This window comes from Canis lupus, chromosome 15, assembly GCF_003254725.2.
Source record: "Canis lupus dingo isolate Sandy chromosome 15, ASM325472v2, whole genome shotgun sequence".
NCBI lineage: Eukaryota > Metazoa > Chordata > Mammalia > Carnivora > Canidae > Canis > Canis lupus.
In genome coordinates, this window is record NC_064257.1 from 2112610 (window position 1) to 2130481 (window position 17872).

Consider the following 17872-nt stretch of genomic DNA (forward strand, 5'->3'; position numbering starts at 1 on the left):
CAGCCCCAGGGCCTTCCTCCCGGGCAGCAGAGCCAGGCCATGCGGTCCCCACCTGAGTGGCTCGGGATGGCCCGCGGGACAGGGCAGGGCAAGCCGCGGCCCTCGCCCCCACGCCCCGGCACCTCACACCGTCTCCCCCACCAAGCTTCTCCTCCATCCCGAGGGGAAACAAGATGCCCTTAGCTTCTTCGGGATGGCTGCGCGGAGAGGGGGCGCCCCCACGGCCCTACAGGCTCCCCGGCCGAAGCCTCTGCCGCCCACTCAGGGCTTCCGGAAGCTGCGTGGACTGGGCTACCCACATCTGCACAGCAGAAGCATTTACCACCACCCCCCCACCCCCAGCTGCGCTAACAGAGGCCGTGTATCCCCCATGTCTCGGGCCGGTCGAGCAGCAGGTGACAGGCCTGTCCTTGACAGGGAATGGCAATTCTTGACCTATTTCTCGGGGCGCTTCTGGCCACCAGCCTCCGCCCCGGGCAGGGAGAGGACCTGGAACCAACCGTGCGCATTGCTTCATCTTGGTAGTAGCTAGGCCATCTGCGCTCGTGAAGCCTGGGACTGGGGACTAAAGGGGAAGGTGGGGACCTGTGGCCCCCGGCCCTGAGGCAGCCAGGAAGGCATTGTTGACTCCTGTGAGATCACAGGCAGTGCCCGGCCCCGCCCATTTCCCCCCAGCTTCCCTCTGGCTGCCCCGCCAAGCCCCCAAGGGTCCCCAGGAGCTGCTGGCTGGGGGTCAGGGGTCTGTGGGAGCTGAGGGCTGGCACCTCCCACGCTCCCCCAGGAACATCGGGACATGAGGGTCATGTCCTTTCCTCCTGTTCCTGTTGGTCCTGAACGCCCCCACCCCAGCCGCACTGCTCTCCCGGCCCTGACTGTCCCAAGGATCCACTCTGGAAAGATGCAGGCCGGTGGCACCCGCCACGCAGAGCAGAGGTCAGGCGTGTGGGGGTGAGTGGAGGTGCTGCTGTGGGCCACACAGGGCACAGCTCAGGAGTGAGGCCCCTGGCCCGGCGGGAGGGGCGTACTTCAGGGCCCCGGCTCTGCCCCCCCCTCACTTCTGCTCTCTGGACCAAGATCGGAGGCCTCCGTCTAGACCAGGAGCTCTTAAGAAGGGCCACAGCCGCCTCAAATTAGCTGTGTATGGGTGGAGGCCGTTTTTCTGGGGAGGGGCCAAAGCTTTCCTCGGTCAGTGTGCCTGAAGCAGAAAGATGTCTGCTCTAAAACCCCCTGGTTCACACCAGGTTCAGATGAGGCTCGCACCAGGTTCACACCAGGTTCACACCAGGCTCATACCAGGCTCACGCCAGGTTCACACCAGGTTCAGCCAAGGCTCACCAGGTTCAGACGAGACTCACACCAGGTTCACACCAGGTTCACACTAGGTTTACAGCAGGCTCACACCAGGTTCACGAGGTTCACACCAGGTTCAGACCAGGCAAGGGCAAGCAGCACTGCAGCCGCTGCCAGTCCTCAGACCCCTGGGTGGCGGCTGCTTCTCCGAGGTCCCCTTGAAAAGGTTTCCCTGAGGTCTGGAGGCAGCAGGAATCTCTGATAGCCAGGGAATCCCAAGCGTTTCCTCCAGCCTGTGGACTGGGGGGTAAGACAGGACACCTGGGGCCCGTGAAGGGGCGTGGCGGGGCCCTGAGACCTGAGCTCTGGGCCGCTTGCCCTCTGGGGGGCACATCCCCTCCGTCTTCCCCTCTGTGGGATGGAGGGGCAGGCCCACGCGCTCTGTTGTCCGCCTCGGCCCTGGCTCCCCTCTCCTCTCCTGCGCCTCGGCGGGCCGCAGGCCCCTTTCGGCTGGCCCTCCACCCTTCCCCCCTCTGCTCCTGCCCAGCCAGCCCTGCCCAACTGTGAACCTCCCAGGAGTGTCAGTGCCCCCTGCGCCCCCTGGGCGGTCCTGGGAGGAACAGGCGGCAGTGAGGAGTCCCAGAAGCCCTTCTGAGAGAGACCTCTCCAGAGACCCCCAGGAAGAGATCGCCGCAAACAGCGGCAGGAGCCCCTCATGGAGCCCCCAGGCGAGCAGCCCCTGCAAGAGCCCCCAGGGAACAAGTCCCTGCCCCAGGACTCGGGCCTCAAGACCGCACCCGGCGCACACATTCTCTACGTGGGCCACCTGAACCCCCAGTTCTCCGTGCCCGTGCTCACCTGCCTGCTGCGAGACACCCTGGAGCGGCTGGAGCTGCGGGTGCCACGGGAGCACATCGAGGTGGTGAGGCGACCGCGCAGGGCCTACGCGCTGGTGCAGGTGTCGGCTCCTGAGGACACCCTGGCCTCCCTCCCCCGGCTCCTGCAAGCAGCCTGGGAGGAGCAGCAGATCCCCAAGGAGCTGGCGGCCCGTGGGAAGGAGCTGGTGCTGGGGGAGGGCCAGGGACCCCCAAACTGCAGGGAGGTAAGTGCGGCCTGAGAACCCTAGAGCCTCGCCCTGGGGGAGGGGCGGGGGCGGGGGTACAGGTGTGTCTTTGAGGAGCCAGGGTCGGATGTGCTACCCCGATGACCACAGCCTGCGGCTGGCGCTGCACGCTGCCCCCTCAGCACAGGGCGGTGGTTGGCTGCAGCCTGGAAGCTCCAGCCTGGAAGACGGGCCGCGCGGGGCCTCCCTGGGCCCCCGTCCATCCTCCCCGGGCCCCCTGTCCATCCTCCCCGGGTCCCCTGTCCATCCTCCCTGGGCCCCCTGTCCATCCCCCCTGGGACCCCCGTCCATCCTCCTGGCCCCCCTGTCCATCCTCCCCGGGCACCCTGCCCATCCTCGCTGGGACCCTGTCCATCCTCCCTGAGGCCCCCCACCCATCCTCCCTGGCCCCCCGTCCATCCTCCCTGGGCCCCCTGTCCATCCTCCCCGGGCCAGCCCAGGCCCTAGGGTATGCACTGTCCACTCGGGGGCAGGATCCGTGCTGGCTGAGGCGGGTAGGAAAGTGTGGGCTGCTTCGCTCTGCCCTCAAGGAGCCCCCAGCTCAGAGCAGAGCCGGACCCGACGAGTCACAAAGCTGCGGGCGTCACAGAGCTGTAGGGACAGATGCGCAGGACGGAGGCCCCAGCGGGGACTAGGGAGTGGAAGGATGTCCTAGGCGGGGGACCGTCCCGCGTGCATAAGGACAAGCCGTCTGGTGCCTCCGGAGCTCAGGCTGAAGGAGAGCTGGGCCAGGGGGCAGGGGCCAGGCCCCAGGGGCCGCAGGGGTCCTCTACGGGGGTGGGAGCGGCCATGCCAGGGCACTTGGCTTTCCTTTTCTTTTGGGATGAAAACTCTGTGTTTAGATTGTTGCAGAGCCGAACAGCTCTGCGGCTGGCACTTCAAGGCGCGTGCGCACGTGTGCGGGACAGTTTCCTCAGGTTTCTGATAAGCTGTCTTCTCTGGGGGTTGCGGGGCGGGTGGGGGCGTGCCCCGCGCCACCAAGCCCCCCACACACACTGGCTGGAGACTGGAGGCCACCAGGAGCCAGGGACAGCAGCAGAGAACCCCGTTAGGGGGGACGGAGAGTCCCCCTGCATCCCAGGGTCCTGGAGGGAGGGAGGCAGGGAGGCCGCGAGGAGGCCGGGGCCAGGCCAGCGGAACAGAGCAGAGACGGTGGATGCGGCCTCAGGGGCCCGGAGGAGGCAGGAGATTGGGGGCGCGGGGGGCGGCGGGGGGGACGGGTCCGTGGTCCGGAAAGCAAGAGGCAGGCATCCCAGGGAGACCAGGAGGGGGCGGGCTTCTGGGAGCCCCCTCACCCGCTGTCACAGGGCCTCCGGGTCTGTACCCTAGTAGGAAGGCACTGGCCACAGGAGTTGCAGCGCCAACCGCAGGCGGGGGAGCCCGTCAGACCCGCCATGCACCCCGCGGCCCGGCAGGAAGGAGCAGGGGCGGCTCAGAGCTGGACCCCGCAGGTTCCCCGCCCGGGCGAGCGGCAGGGCTGGGGGCTGCTGACTTCCGGCTCACCCCCGCCCTCCCGCCCCGCAGGAGGAGGACAGCGGCCCGAGCCCCTGCCCCAGCCCCCCCAGCAGCACCCCGGGGCGGGCCCTGCGGGGGTCCCGGGGCCAGGCGGGGGGCACGCGCTCTGACAGCGCCATCGCGCACCAGGAGATCCTGGGCCAGGAGCGCCTCTTCCAGGGCGCCTTCCTGGGCAGCGAGACGCGCAGTGTGGAGTTCAAGCGCGGCGGCGGTGAGTACCTGAGCCTGGCCTTCAAGCACCACCTGCGGCGCTACGCGTGCGCCTTCCTCAACAGCGGGGGCGGCAGCCTGCTGGTGGGCGTCGAGGACAGCGGCCTGGTGCACGGCGTGCGCTGCGGCCACCGCGACGAGGACCGCGTGCGCCTGCTGGTGGACTCGGTCCTGCAGGGCTTCCGGCCCCAGGTCTTCCCCGACGCCTACACGCTCTCCTTCATCCCCGTGGTCAGCACCTCGGCCGCCAGCACGCCCCTCAAGGTGGGTCCCCCGGAAAGGGTCCAGGTCCGTCCGGGCCTCAACCCTGCTGGGCTGGGCAGGGGTGGGGCCGTGACCCGAGGAGGGCCCCGAAGCCCCCCGCACCCCAGGTGGCCCCAGGCGCCCCGAGGAGCCTGCCAGAGCCGCTGTCGCCCCCCCAAGGTGATCCGCCTGAGTGTGCACGGCCCCCGGGCCCCGGCACAGCCACAGCTCTACGAGACCGACCAGGGTGAGGTGTTCCTGCGGCGGGACGGGAGCACCCAGGGCCCGCTGTCCGTCCACGCCATCCAGGAGTGGTGCCGGCAGGTGCGCTCCCGGGAGGGCCGGCGTGTTCCCCGGCCCCGGCACCCGCCCCCCGCCCCCAGGGGCTGAGCGCGGTGACCGCCGCCCCGTGTGGGCTGGGCCAGCCGGGGGAGGGGGCATGGCGAGAAGTTTTAGGAGCACCCGAAGACTGTACTGCGTTTGGGGGAGGCCCTTATGATGGGAGGGAGTCAGTGCTGGACTCGGTCCCACGTCGGGCACAGGAAAGCAGAGAGGGACAAGGGGCTGACGGCCAGAGGGGGGCAAGTGGCCACGGAACTGGGAGGCGCCAGAGGCTGGGTGGGCCGGGGTCTGGGATGCTGGCGGGAGTCGGGTCAGGCGGCTTCCCTCCAGACCCAGGCCTGACTTGTCAGGGGTGCGGCACAGCAGGGACCGGCTCCCACCTCGAGGGGACGGCGTGCCTCCCAGTGGCCTCCAGGAATCACCCTCCCACCCTGGGCCCCCTGGGTCTTTCCCTCCATCGGTTCAACCCCCACCCGGGGCCCCTGGGTCTTGACCCCCTCCATCGGTTCAAGGCCAGGTGGAGGGGGCCCCCCCAGGCGGCCCCGCCGTGGACTCTGGCTCTGTGGCGCCCGCAGAAGTGGGCGGCCGAGCTGGGCAACCTGGAGCAGAGGCTGAAGGTGCTGATGGCAGAGAAGGAGCAGCTCCAGCAGCAGCTCCAGCGGCGCCGGCCCATCTCCTGCACCTGCTGCGTCCTGTGAGGGTCCAGGCGGCGGGCGGGCGGAGGCCAGCTCCACCTGGAGGGGGCGCTCCCCCGATGGCCTCCCACTGGCCGTCCGTGCGGGGGCCTCGAGCCGAGCAGATCCGGGTCCGTGGAGCTGAGAAATGGCTCTTCGCACGGAACTCCAGCAACCATGCTTCCAGAAAGCGCTGCTAAAAACGGCCGGAGCCACCCTGGGGCCGAGCTCTAAGGACGGCCCTGCTTCCTCGGAGGCTCGTGCCTCGGATGCAGCAGCGAGACGCACCAGAAGGAATGTGCACTGGGAAAGCCTGGGGAGGGCCCACTCGGTCACATGGCTCCGGGGCCAACAGGCCACTCCGCAGCCCCCACCGCGGCCTTTGCTGGAACCTGTGACCGTCACAGCCCTTTAATAAATTCCACACACCTGGGGCGAGGATGGTTCTTTCTAGGACGCCCGGTGAGCCGCTGCGCGCAGCTGAGTGGGGAGTCCCGCGCCCGCCCCCATCCACGAGGCCAGCCAGCGCGGGGCTCCTCCCGCCCAGAGCGTGGGGCCCGGGCAGGTGCAGCTCGGCCTTAGAGACGGGCCCTCAGCGGCCAAGTGCTCCCGCTGTTCAGTTTCTTCCTCTGTAAGACGGGAAATGGGCGCGGGCGGGGGCCCACGGTCACCATCAGACTGACGCCCGTGTCTCCCCAGCACCACCAGCGCCTGCCAGGAGGGGTCTGACCTCCACGCCAGGCTCCCTCCAGCCCTGGGCGAGGATCCCTGCTCAGGCCACCCCCGTCAGGTCCGCACACAGAGCGGAGATGGCCAGCGAACGTCGGGTGGCGTCAGGGCGCAGGGCCCTGCAGGAGCCCCCGTTCCACCAGAGGCAAAGTCGGAACAGCGGGCCCACAATTCCGCAGCCCGGCCCTTCTGCCCTCGCCCCCTCCTGACCCTCGCCCACGTCACGGCCACACGGCCACCCCGTCCCCTGAACACACTTGCGGCAGGGCCTTCGACTGGCCGCCTCCCCCCCGGAGGGCCCCTTCCCACGCTGCAGGAGCCTGCTCGCTCTGGGTTCAACTTCCCCCCTGCCCCACTGCGCCCCCCTTCCTGCTTCCAGGAGCCCCCCGAGCCCCCCTTCCTGCTTCCAGCCTCCTGCCGCAGCGTCGGCCATCACGCTCTGCAGCCTTTCCTCGCCCCCTCGCCCAGCGCAGGCTCCAGACCACAGGGAGCCGGGCATAGGGTCGCGGCTGCCGTCCAGAACCTACCTCAGGCAGGTAGTAGGGGAAACACACAAGGATGCCCCTGGACTCGGGGTCTGAGCCACGGGGAAATACGGAACCTGGTGGAACAGGGCAACGCCCGGGGCCCCGGAATGCACGGCTCCCCCTCCCGGGGCCCCGGGGCCGTGCAGCTGCCAGGGCCGGCGCCACGCTCCCACCGCTTCCCAGACATGCGGATAATGGATGTGTGTCCTGACTGGTCACCTCCTGCCTCCTGTTCCTCGGCCCCTGGGCCCCCGGTCACCCCGGCCCGGGGCCTGAACAGGTCTGCAGAGGCTCCGTGAGGACAGCACAGAGTAGGTGCTGCTCGGGAAGCCAGAGGAGCAGGGGCGCCGGGTCCAGGGCAGCTCTCCCGGGATCTGGGGCTCAGAACCGGCCCGACTCTGCCGTCTCGGTGGGGGGGGGGGGGGGGGGGCAGGGCTGTTCAGGCCCCCAGGCCCGGGGAGCCTGTACCCGATGGCGGGTCAGCTGCAGCGCGCTCCGGCACGGGCAGGACATCGGCGCACCGCGGGGCTCTGCAGACCACCCCACGCCCAGCCGAGGCCCCGTTGCTGCAGGGAGGGCAGCGCGGCTGTCGTCAGAGCCTTGGTGTGGGGAACGGCTCTCTCGGAAACCATCCTGTGTGACGCGACCCCGGGGCAGCAGGGCTTAGAATTCACCCCATCAGCTGCGGCTGAGGCAGTCGAGGTATGAGGCCGGCGTGACGGGCTGGGACACGCCTGGCTTGGGGTGGTGGGAATGGGGACAGAGGGGGTGCGGCTACCCTGCCGGGGGAGGGCAGACCCCAGCTCCGGGGCCCCAGTGGGGACAGGCGTCCGGGGAAGTCCGCTCCTCTGGATCCACGGAGGAACCGCACCACGCGGTAACAAAGAAATGGTTTTCTCCCCGACCCGGGGACCCGGCTTCTCCCGGCTGCGAGGAAGGGCAGTGCAGGCTGAGCCTCTGCCCCACACACCGCGTTGCCGCCAGCACGTGGGCTCAGCAGCCAGAGGGTGGGTGGGCGGGTGCCAAGGTCACTGCACACGCAGGGAACGGACTCGACCTGGGACGCACAAGGCCAGGACAGGAGGACCCGGGGCGGATAAAGCCGTCCTGCCGGCGTTGAGCCCTGGAGGAAGGAAAGGCTCCTCTCGGTTTCTGAGCAAAGCTCGGCTCCCCCACTGAGGCTGCCCCACCAGAGGGCAGGCAGGTGCTGAGGGTCCGGGGCACGAGGCCACGTCCCGCGCCAGGAGCACGACACACGCAGTGGGTCCCGTTCTGTGTCATTTATTTCTTAAGTTAGAGAATACACGGAGTCTGGCTAGGGGTAGCGGGCACCGCGGTGCCTGTTGATGCACCACGATAAGAAAATAGCTTTCGGATTGCGTTTCAGCTGCAGTAACACCGTTCTGGAAGCAAGAGCTCCCCTCAGGCAAAGCTGTCGGTACAGGAGAGGCTTCTAGAGGCAGTTTCCCCCAAAGATGCTTTGTTCTTTTTTTTAAGCAACCCCTTGATGCAAGGAGTACGGCCCAGCCCCAGGAGGAGAGGCGTGGCCAGAGGACGGGGATTCAGAAACCACGCTGCAGACACCGAACGAACCGTCCCCGCCGGCCACCGTGGGCACCGAGGCCCCGTCCTCTCACTGCTCCCGGGGGCGGCGCTGCCCTCCGGCTACCAGCACAGAGCGTCCTGAGCTGTCCCTCCGGGCACTGGGTCTGCGCGGCGCCTCCTATGGCCTCGGCCTCGGCCTTCCAGGGAAACCACGGCTACCCACGTGAATCCACGACGACGGGAGGTAGTTGGAGAAACAAGGTGACCGACGGGCGCTCCCCCAGCAGGGGCATCCTCCACTCCCGCCCAGGGGCCGCCCTCCTCCTCCTCCTCTTCCTCCTCCTCGGCCGAGTGCGGCGGGGCCCACGTGGGGTGTGGATGCCGGGCGCACGCTGTCAGGGGCCGACACACAGGATGGGCCACATGAGTCACAAAGTCTTCCAAATACCTTTGCCCCATAATAAAATAATCTTAATAAAAACATAATTTAAAGGAAGTGTCAAAAGCTGAGTGTAAAATCAAAGCTGTAAACTCTCAGAGTCCGAAGGCTCTCCCGAAGATCGCCCCTGTTTAAAACAAGAACAAAAAGAGCAGTTACGTGATGCCCGTTCAGGTAGGAAAGGGAGTTTACAGTCAGCTGCTACCGCAAACCACGCCCACCCCCGGCGAAAGCCAGTGGTGGGAGCCTAATATGAATAATTAGAAGCTAAATCTGTAATTCCTGCACAATCACACATTTTCCAAATCTCACAAGGCTCCTTCCTCCACCCGCTGCCTGCACTCCTGTCCGCGCATCAGTGTCCTCACGGCCACCAGCACGGAGGCCCCCATGTGGCGACGCAGGAGGATCCAGGCTCCACCGACCACCCAGCCCCTGACAACGTTCGCTTTCTCTTTAGGGAGGTTTCTCCGACTCGCAGGCAGCAAACTGCCGGTGGGGAGACGGGGTGCGTCTGTGCCAACACAACACAGCCCTCCTCTGGGCGAACCCACGGGCCGGGGGGCTCAGCGTCCAGGGCAGGAGGGCACAGGTGTGTGCCTGCGGAACCATGCACGCAGCCAGAGGCCCCGGGGTCAATGCGAGGTGTGCGGGGTTCAGGAGGCCGCCCGCCCGGGCCGCTTGGTGGGAGCTTTCCCCACCCGTGGTGGGACCCCCCGACATGGGCCCACACCACATCCCTGCTTCTCCTTTCAGACCCCACAGACCACTGACAACCCAACACCCTCCCTCCACGCCCACCAGGAGGTGCACTCACAGCAGGCGGCCAACACGGTTGGCTCCACTGTCACAATACTTAGCATAATTTTAGGGCAGTGCCCACAGCTACCCCACGTCATAAGCATATGAACCCTGTCAACGTAAAGATCAACGTTCAAAGCATGCCCGGTGATTGTCCGGATCTTAGGGGATTTCCAGAATAAAGAGCAACCAACATAAAAGTGTTGCGTGTTGTGTCAGTTTTTAAGCACTCCCTGATGGAAGCCTGAGTGGCTGCAAACGTGACCATTCTGTCTCCGTGGTCACCTCCCTCAAGACCTCCCAGTTCGCGGCTACACGAGGTACCCAGGTCTGAGAGCCCAGTTCCCCTGGAATTAGGTCACACCGGCACCTGAATGTAGCGGCGACAAGACCAGTGCCCGGTGACTGGAGCCCCCGGAGACAGGTGCGCCGCCTCCCAGAGCGGCCTCGCCCACCTGATGCCCACACGGACCTTATCACCCACATCCTCCGGCAGGTAAAGCTCTCAACGCCAAACTTTGGTGGTATCTTAACTCCAGCATTACCGCCATTAAAACCAACGCACGCAAATACTAGAGCTGAAGAACACCACTTACGTGACCATCAGTCATGATTTATGGACGGGAACTTCAACTCAGTGATTTCAGAGTCCGGGGAGCTGCTGCCACTCCTGTCGCTATAGGTGTCCCTGTGGAATTCAGGCAGTTTATTCACTACCACCAAAGACCCGCTTTCCCTCTCCGTCCTCCCAACCACCAGCACCACAGGGACACGGTCCGCATGCAGCAGGAGTCGGAAAGATGCTCCCCTGCACCACGTATTTAGCACAGAGATGCGGAGGAGGCATTTTCTGCTTCTGGTTAGACAAGATACACGTTCAATTTCTACTTCACTCCTGAAACTCTAACCACCAGCTCAGCGTGAGTAGTAACTGGGCCCAGATAAAGGTGGCGGTGGGGCAGGAGACCCGCCGGGGCGGGGCTGTGGCTGCCAGCGGGAAGGGGACCCCAGGGTGCTCCCAACACCTGCGATCCCAGAGGCCAGGTGAGGGCCGGGCGGCACACAAGCAGCCCAAGGACCCCAGGGAGGAGAGCACGCCCGCGGCAACGAGCCGGGGACCCCGACAGACCAGAGAAGAGTGACCGCACCTGGGCGAGAGCCTGCAGCCCTTCTGGAGGTAATGCGGGAGCCTCCCCACGGAGGCCAGCAGGAGCCCAAAGTACGGAGGCGAAGGCTTGATGGGCCTGGACAGAAACTCCGGGTGGTACTGAACCCCAACGAAAAAGGGATGATCTGAAACAGACACAAAAGCACTTTTGTCCTGTGCATCCACACAGAAAAGGAGCAAACCCCGTCCAACGTTTGTTCCTACAGACCCTACAATTATCTAAAAATAGCATCGTAATCAGGACCTGGGTGAAGGCAGCCATAAAGTGGGGGCGGGGGGTGGGACACAGACGGAGGGGGCTCACACGATGCCCTGGCCCTGCCCGCTGGTGCCCGGAGGGCTCAGGAGGCCGCCCCTCCAGGGAGCCTGCCCCCCCCCCAGGGAGCCCGCCCCAGCTGGCGCTGCCACAGGACCGAGTGTGCAGCAAATCAGAGCAGCAGCAAGTGCAAGCCCTCATTCCAGACAACGAGGCCCGAGGCCGGGCTCCCAGCTCCCAGGGCCTGGTCCCCGAGAGCACCCCCCGCAGAGCAGGGCTGCCTGCGCTCACTGTCCGGCCACCAGCTGGGCGCTCACGCCCCCGTGCCCGGCACCCGCTGACCCCCCCCCCCCCCCCGACACGGCCGCCGCACTCACCCTCCAGCTCCACGATCTCCATCCTCTCTCCCCCAACATCCTGGCCAACGAACTTCAGGCCCTGCTCTTCCAAACACTTCTTCAAGACTGGATTCACCTGCGGACACGTGAAGAGGAAGTTGGCAGACCTCTCGGCTTCCTGTGTTTCCAGAGGAGAAGCGGTTAAAGGTCACAAAGCGCCTCCTCACCTCAAACCTGTGGCGGTGCCGCTCTTCCAGGTAGTCCGGGTCTCCGTAGAGCTTCCCTGGCAGGAGAGAGCACGCCAATGCAGGGGATCCCGGCTCACGAGCTACTCGCGACCGCACCTGCTTCTCAGCGTACGGCTGTCACCCAGCAGCCAAGCCCCTGGAAGCTGTTTCTGGGCTCCTCCCGCCAACCCCGGCTGCCTGCTCGCAGCAGCGCAGCTTAGGCTCATTCTCGGGCTTAGTTTTACTGACCACGCCAGGAAAACCGTAACAAAAACAGACGTTCCCATCACCAGCTCCCAACGCGGGGCTACTGGGGTACGAAGCACTTTCCTCCTGGCAACTGCCTGGGAAAACCCCCCCACAGACACATCCAATAGCTAAGCCCTGACAGAGACACTCCCAGAGCCACGGCGATGGCCTCGGGGACCCGGGGACCGGGGAGCACCACCGTGCAGTTAAGCGACGGTCCGCAGAGCGCCCCGGCGCCAGCGCTGCACCTGCTCAGGGGGCGGCCGGGGTAGGCCCCGAGCCCGTGGACTCGCAGCCGGACTGCAAGGTGGCCTACTCCAGGGACGCAAACTACGACAGACACTGGGACAGAATTTTCCCAGTGAGCAAGAAAACGACACTGGAGTAATTCTCAATATCTTCCTCCCCCAATTTTCCCTACATCTTTAACACCGATTAGTAATTTTATCACTGCCCCCTCCCAGCCCGCCCGCACCCGAGGCCCCCAGGCCCCTGACCGCACCACCCATGGGCTAAGAGCCACGCTGCTTCCTCGGCTATTGAGTAGGAAGGGGAAGAAAAGAACTCGCCTAGTGAGAAAACCCAAGACGCCTCAGCCTGGCCCTTCGTAGCCCAGCAGCAGCCCCAGACGTGCGTCCTGGACGTGCCCGCTGCAGGCGGGCCGGGGAGGCAGCGCTTACTCATGACCGAGTTCTTGGTCTGGAACAGGGTTCTCCTCTTGCCCAGCCGCATGGTTCCGCCCATCTGCCCGGGATTGTGCTCCGGCATGTCTATGACCTGGAGGCATCCGAAAAACAGGCACGCGCTACCACACTCTGCTTCCGCTGGCAGAGAGCCCGCCTGCCCGGGGGCCGGGGCCTGTGAGCAGCTCTGATCTCCCTGCGTGGCGGGGGTGTGACACTCGGGGGTGTGACACTCGTCGCTGGGGAAAGGCCTTCCTCTCGGCATTTTCTACCCCGTGCTGGGTGGGGCTTAAGCACTTCAGGCGGCTGCCCTGGGCTGCAGGAACACAGCGGCCCATGCCCCTGGCCCTTCCTGCCCCCAGCACTCCGGATCACGAGGGCTGCTGGGCCACAGCACCTTCTAGAGCCTAACACGGCAGCACGGATGCGAGATGGGATAGGTTCGAACACACGTCACCTCTCCTGGACTGATGAGCCGCTCGAAGGACAGCGCGGAGCTCGGTCCCGGGCTCCTCTGGGCTCCTGTGGGCACCTCCCAGCCTCGAGGACTGTCTCTGGGCCCTGCTCTCCCACCGCCGAGAGGCTGCACACCTCAAACCCTACACTCTTCTTCTCCTGAGCTCTTCACGTGAGCAAAGTTCAGTTTCAGGCCAACACATGCACACGGATGCTGTTAAAATGCCCTGAGATCCAGAGCTCTGACCACCTTGTATCACAGCATCGCTGCTGTCATCGAGAGCAGACCTGTCACCCCCTGGCGCAGTCTGAAGAGGACCAGAGTCGCTGTCCCTCCCCCGGAGCCCCAATCACAGGAGGCATGCGGCCCCCACAGGCTCCACGGGCCCCCACGGGCTCCGGTTACCACTAAGCACATCAGAGCCACATTCCTCAGCTCTCGAATAATCTGCCCACCCCCCGGGCTGTCGAGGATGAAACGAACGGGCGTCTCTAGAGGGGTGAGGTCTCTAGAGGGGTGAGGGCGGCGCCTGGCACACTGGGTGCCCCGCGAGTGTGCACTGGGTGCAGCCGCGTTACAGCAGTGGTGTTACAGCCTCGTGGGGCCCGAGGGAGGGCGGACAGAGCATTATCCTAGCCGGGAACCACCAGGCTGCTACCTGTCTTAAACCTTTTCTGCTGCAAACTAGGAAGAGAAGTGAGAGATCACGCAATGAAAATGGAAAGTTCTTCCATCCGGTCGGGCTGAGGGTCCCGGGGATGGGCCCAGCGGTCCCCTTCCCGTGTCTGAGCATTAACGGCTCCCGCGACCGCCCCCTCCGCACCCTTCTGAGCCCTGGTGAGGCTCAAACACTGGACTCACCACAGGATGATTGGTCTTAGGGTCAAACTCCGTAGAATTGGCATCTGAAAAATCGAAAACCTTACGTTACAACAACAGTTACCAACAACACTGATGATTTCCAAGGGTCTTTCCTTGGCTCTGAACCACAAATGCCCTCCCCAGTTCAACGTGACCATTCAGCGATCGCAATGAAACCAGGGGTAACCCGAAGGCCCGAGGCACCAAGCGCACAAACGCGGGGAACATTTTCCACCTGCTGGCTCTCTGGAGCCACGCTGCAAAAATGGGGAAATCGGAACCAGCGGCACAACCTCGTCACGTCTGTTCAGGGAACAGTTCTGTACGGCAGCTCTTACGTGGGTGCCTCAACTCTCCCCTTCTTGTTTTAGGCCGTCTCTCATCCACAGCACCTCACGCTGCCTAACCGCCTCGTGCAGCAGGAAGTCACTGATCCCAGAACCCTGTGACCTCCCTTTCCTTTACTGAATTTATGGTCCAGCTGTGAGCAAAACCACTAAAGACTAAAAGGAAGAGGACCCAGTTCCTGGTCCCGCCCAGCCCCTTGTGACAGGCCGGGTACCGTTCCCTGCTGGGCCTCAGCAGGGCCAGCTCCCCGCTGAAGGGAGGCTCGTCACCGGGTGGCTCACCCACCTGGGACCCCGAGTGGGCGGTGGAGCATGGCTGGGAGGGTCCAGGGGCCCAGAGGGCCAGCTCCAGGGTGGTTGGTGGTCAGGACACCGGCTGCCAGGGGCTCGGGAGCCACAGCTAAAGGGTGTGCTGCCCACAGAACGGCCACCAGCCCCTCGGGGTACCTGGGAGGCCGGCCTCTCAGAAACACGTACAAGGAGCCCAACCCTAACAGGAGAGCCCCTCGTCCCTTGTGGAGCAGGACCGCTGCTTACGCTCCTCAGGATGCTTGGTTTCTTTCTTACAACTCATGAGGTCTTTCTGAAAAACCTTGTCGGCTGGGCCGCGGGGACGAGAGGGGCCGTGGGGGCTCTTCATCGGTGGTCCCAGAGCACCTCGCCCCTCAGGGGCACTGTGGTCCCCTCCCCCGCCAACCGCGCTTGGCCCTGGAACATTAGCAAGCTTGTTGAGCGCGTGCACACCGGGCCTGCGATTCTGGAGGCTGGTAGGTCGCCACGCTGTGAGGGGCTGTGGCTGAATTAGTGAATGATGAGCCTTGCTGCGTGGAGAGAAGCATCTCTATGTCCCTGCTGGGCAGGGCTGACTGCTCGGCAGGGTGATCTGATGCAAGACCGGGAGCAGGAAACCAGCCTGCTGAGCCCAGTCGCCCCACAGCCTCGTGAGACCTGATACGTGGTGGGAGGCCACGGAGCGTTCGGGTGGGCTGGAGGCACAGAGAATCTCCCGTCTGCCGCGCAGCATGCTGGGACTACTTACACACGTTTTCATTTCCTTCTTACAAGCATGAGAACTAGGGGCCAGCATCACTCCGTTTGACAGAAGAAACAGAAGCCCAGAAAGGCTAGGTGAGTTACCTAAAGTCACCCGCAACGAGGCAGAGTCAAATGTGAGCCCGGGTCTGACCAGTTCTGGGGCCCGAGCTCTTAATAACCGCACAGCCTCAGGGAGGCCAGAGCTTCCTTGCTCGGCACCAGCTCAGGGACGGTGGCTACGGCGAGGGGGGTGCAGGTACTCCATCCAGGGCAGGAAACGCAGGCAGAGAGCCAGGGCGGTCCCCCCTTCCTGCAGTCAGTAGGCTTGGAGGAGCCGTGCTTTCCCTCGGTGCATCCGGCGGTTCCCCTTCCCTGTGCCCCCACGACGTCCCGCGAAGCCAGGCTGGGCCCCCTCCACGGCCCCCGTCACCCACCGGGCGCCAGGCTTCAGACCCTCCACGAAATGCTTCGGCAAGAATTTAGCAAGGTTTTTAACAAACACTTACCTTGCCATCCCAGCACATTTCTTGAAAATTCAACCACCGCCAACTGCATTCCTAAACATACACCTTGCAGGTGGAGAGAAAACACACGTGAATCTCCGTCGAAAAGGCAGCTCCCACCTTCCCCCAGTCTGCCCTGGCCCCTGCGGCCTGGTGCTCCCAGGAGGACAATCGCAAGCTCTCGTACTTTCCTGTCACAAACAAGCCCCCCGCCCCCGCTGTATCAGCTTTCAAACACTGGGGGTCTCAGCTCTCAAAAACTTCTCATACGAAGATTTCAAGTTTTAGAAGCTATTCCACTTAGAATTAAGCAATATTCTATTCATACTAAAAAATTCAAGTTTTCCTCTCTCCCATGATGTCCCCATTTACAACCGATCATGTTGAAAATTATTCAAATCTGCAGCATCAGAGAGCATCCAGAACCACTCTGCCCGATTCCAAGGGACGATGTGAAACTCTGCACTACGTGTCCTGTCACGCAGCTGGGACCAGCGAGGGGCCAAGACTTCCTGCTTGCTATTCCGTTCTCCCCAAATTCCAGGATGCCTACACGGGATTGTACACGCTCTTAAAACTTTTCATGGTGGGCAGCCCCTGTGGCACAGCGGTTTAGCGCGGCCTGCAGCCCAGGGCATGATCCTGGAGACCTGGGATCCAGTCCCACGTCAGGCTCCCTGCATGGAGCCTGCTTCTCCCTCTGCCTCTGTCTCTCATGAATAAATAAAATCTTAAAAAAAAAAAAAAAAAAAACTTAAAATAAAATGAAACTTTTCATGGTAAGATGGTCTAATTTTCTCCCAAAAGGAACCAAAATGCTTCTACTTGAGTTGTTACCCAGAAAGATGGCACCTAATGCTCGGTCTCAGTAACCTGGCTGTTTTATTCCCCAGCTCCCACGTGGCACCTTTTCTTGATCTCCGCTACTCCTTACCCAGAAAAGGCTTCTTCTGTTTCCGAGCCCAGGCGATTGCTTGGATTTTTCCTTCCGTCCCCCGAACACCAAATCCCCCTGGAACCAGCACTCCACTGTACGAGAGAGCACACCACAAGGCGATTGGCCCTGCCCGCCAGCCCGACTCGCAGTCACCACCCAAGGAGCCATTCCCAAGACACTGGTGCCACCAAGTCACTCTGTGTGTGTTGCTACTGGGGCTCTGACGGTGATTTCAAGATCGCCAGCGAGCTGTACGTAAACACTATGAACTTAGAAAACGTGCACTAAATGTTTCTGAGTGATGTTACAAAATGCTTAAAGTTAAAAAAAAAAGGTACATGTGGATTCTCTCATAATTTTTAATATATATTAAAAATGCACGTAAAAAATATATGTTAAGAATGCGACTTGTTTAAAAAAAAAAAAAAAAAGAATGCGACTTGTTACTTCCTGGCTTAAAGTGCTCCCTTGAGCGGAAGGGGAGCCTCTCCTTGTCAATTGAGCGTGCCTGCTGAGCGGCGGTCTCAGTCACACTGCAGGGCTCTGAAACACCCCACCGTTCCAGCAACTGAGGCTGTCGTGCCGATTTTACTATTATAAATAACAGCTGCTGAAAACAAACCAGGATATTCTGCTCATGGGCCCTTATCCAACGTCCCGGGTGAAAATCTTTAAATAAGCCTCATCGGTAGACGCGTACGGCAAACGTCAATAAAATCAGAACACATTTTCTTCAGGTTCAACTACACCCTACTTTGTATAAGCCACGTTTTTGTGAGGCTGGCATCGTACCAAAGCATTGTGGCCTTTGCCATAATGAAAAGATCTTGAAAAAAAAGGGAGCTAACCTACTCCCGGCATGGGAGAGCATAGCGCTGTGCTCATGGAAGCTGCGGCCCTCCGCTGCCCCCGCTGCCCCCCACCCAAAGCCAGGGGGCACCACTCACTGAGCACTACACAGTTTCTGCCACGCTTCGTGGTAGCGCACGGGCTCCTCCTGCAACGTGCTCGGCTCCAGGTCCGTAGAATCTATGTACTGGGGGTTATTCAGACAGAGAGAGAGAAGGTCAGGGTTCTTGCTCACTCCCACGTAACACTCTCAATGCCCCATCTTCCTTGACTTGAAAATAAGCTTCTAAAATCATAATCTTCAGATATTTTAACTTAATAATTTTCAAATAAACTTTAAAATCTTATATTCTAAGATACAAATGCTGCCTTCAAAAATCCGTGCCCCCCCCCCCCAATCCGTCTCCCCACCGGCCCTATCCTCAGCCCACTGGAGGGAGTCTAAAGCGTCTGCTCTGCTCGGAATGCATGGCCCCAGCCCATCTCCTGCCTAGATGGCTTTCCACGTCTGCACCTTTACTGAA

At 62.9% G+C, this 17872-nt stretch overlaps 3 protein-coding genes across 5 annotated transcripts in view; 2 read left to right on the forward strand and 1 right to left on the reverse strand.

Annotated features, from left to right (window-relative positions):
* The first annotated feature begins 646 nt into the window (after positions 1-646).
* On the forward strand, positions 647-5830 carry SLFNL1 (schlafen like 1). 3 transcript variants are annotated; one of them, XM_049094415.1, is made up of 5 exons: positions 647-948; positions 1838-2392; positions 3938-4402; positions 4562-4705; positions 5299-5830. In XM_049094415.1, the coding sequence occupies exons 2-5, from the start codon at positions 2006-2008 to the stop codon at positions 5419-5421; spliced, it is 1119 nt and encodes a 372-aa protein (XP_048950372.1). In that variant the 5' UTR covers positions 647-948; positions 1838-2005; the 3' UTR covers positions 5422-5830. The 3 variants fall into 3 exon arrangements, with proteins under 3 accessions (XP_048950372.1, XP_048950371.1, XP_048950373.1); XM_049094414.1 differs by having other exon boundaries at positions 1842-2392; XM_049094416.1 differs by having other exon boundaries at positions 647-2392; positions 4058-4402.
* A 7-nt stretch (positions 5831-5837) lies between these two features.
* Positions 5838-7071, forward strand: LOC112642286 (WAS/WASL-interacting protein family member 3-like). Its single transcript, XM_025419745.3, has 2 exons — positions 5838-6028; positions 6097-7071. Exons 1-2 carry the CDS (start codon positions 5838-5840, stop codon positions 6950-6952), a joined length of 1047 nt encoding a protein of 348 aa, XP_025275530.1. The 3' UTR covers positions 6953-7071.
* Positions 7072-7918: 847 nt separating this feature from the next.
* The window catches only part of CTPS1 (CTP synthase 1), a 29373-nt gene continuing 19419 nt past the window's right edge, over positions 7919-17872 (reverse strand). The window contains exons 10-19 of the mRNA XM_025419746.3: positions 17447-17535; positions 16497-16591; positions 15566-15628; positions 13678-13721; positions 12357-12453; positions 11428-11483; positions 11240-11336; positions 10587-10731; positions 10035-10126; positions 7919-8764 (exon numbers count right to left, since the gene is read on the reverse strand). Of these exons, the coding sequence (XP_025275531.1) occupies positions 10042-10126; positions 10587-10731; positions 11240-11336; positions 11428-11483; positions 12357-12453; positions 13678-13721; positions 15566-15628; positions 16497-16591; positions 17447-17535 (771 nt within the window). The 3' untranslated portion in view covers positions 7919-8764; positions 10035-10041. The remainder of the gene's footprint in view (positions 8765-10034; positions 10127-10586; positions 10732-11239; positions 11337-11427; positions 11484-12356; positions 12454-13677; positions 13722-15565; positions 15629-16496; positions 16592-17446; positions 17536-17872) is intronic.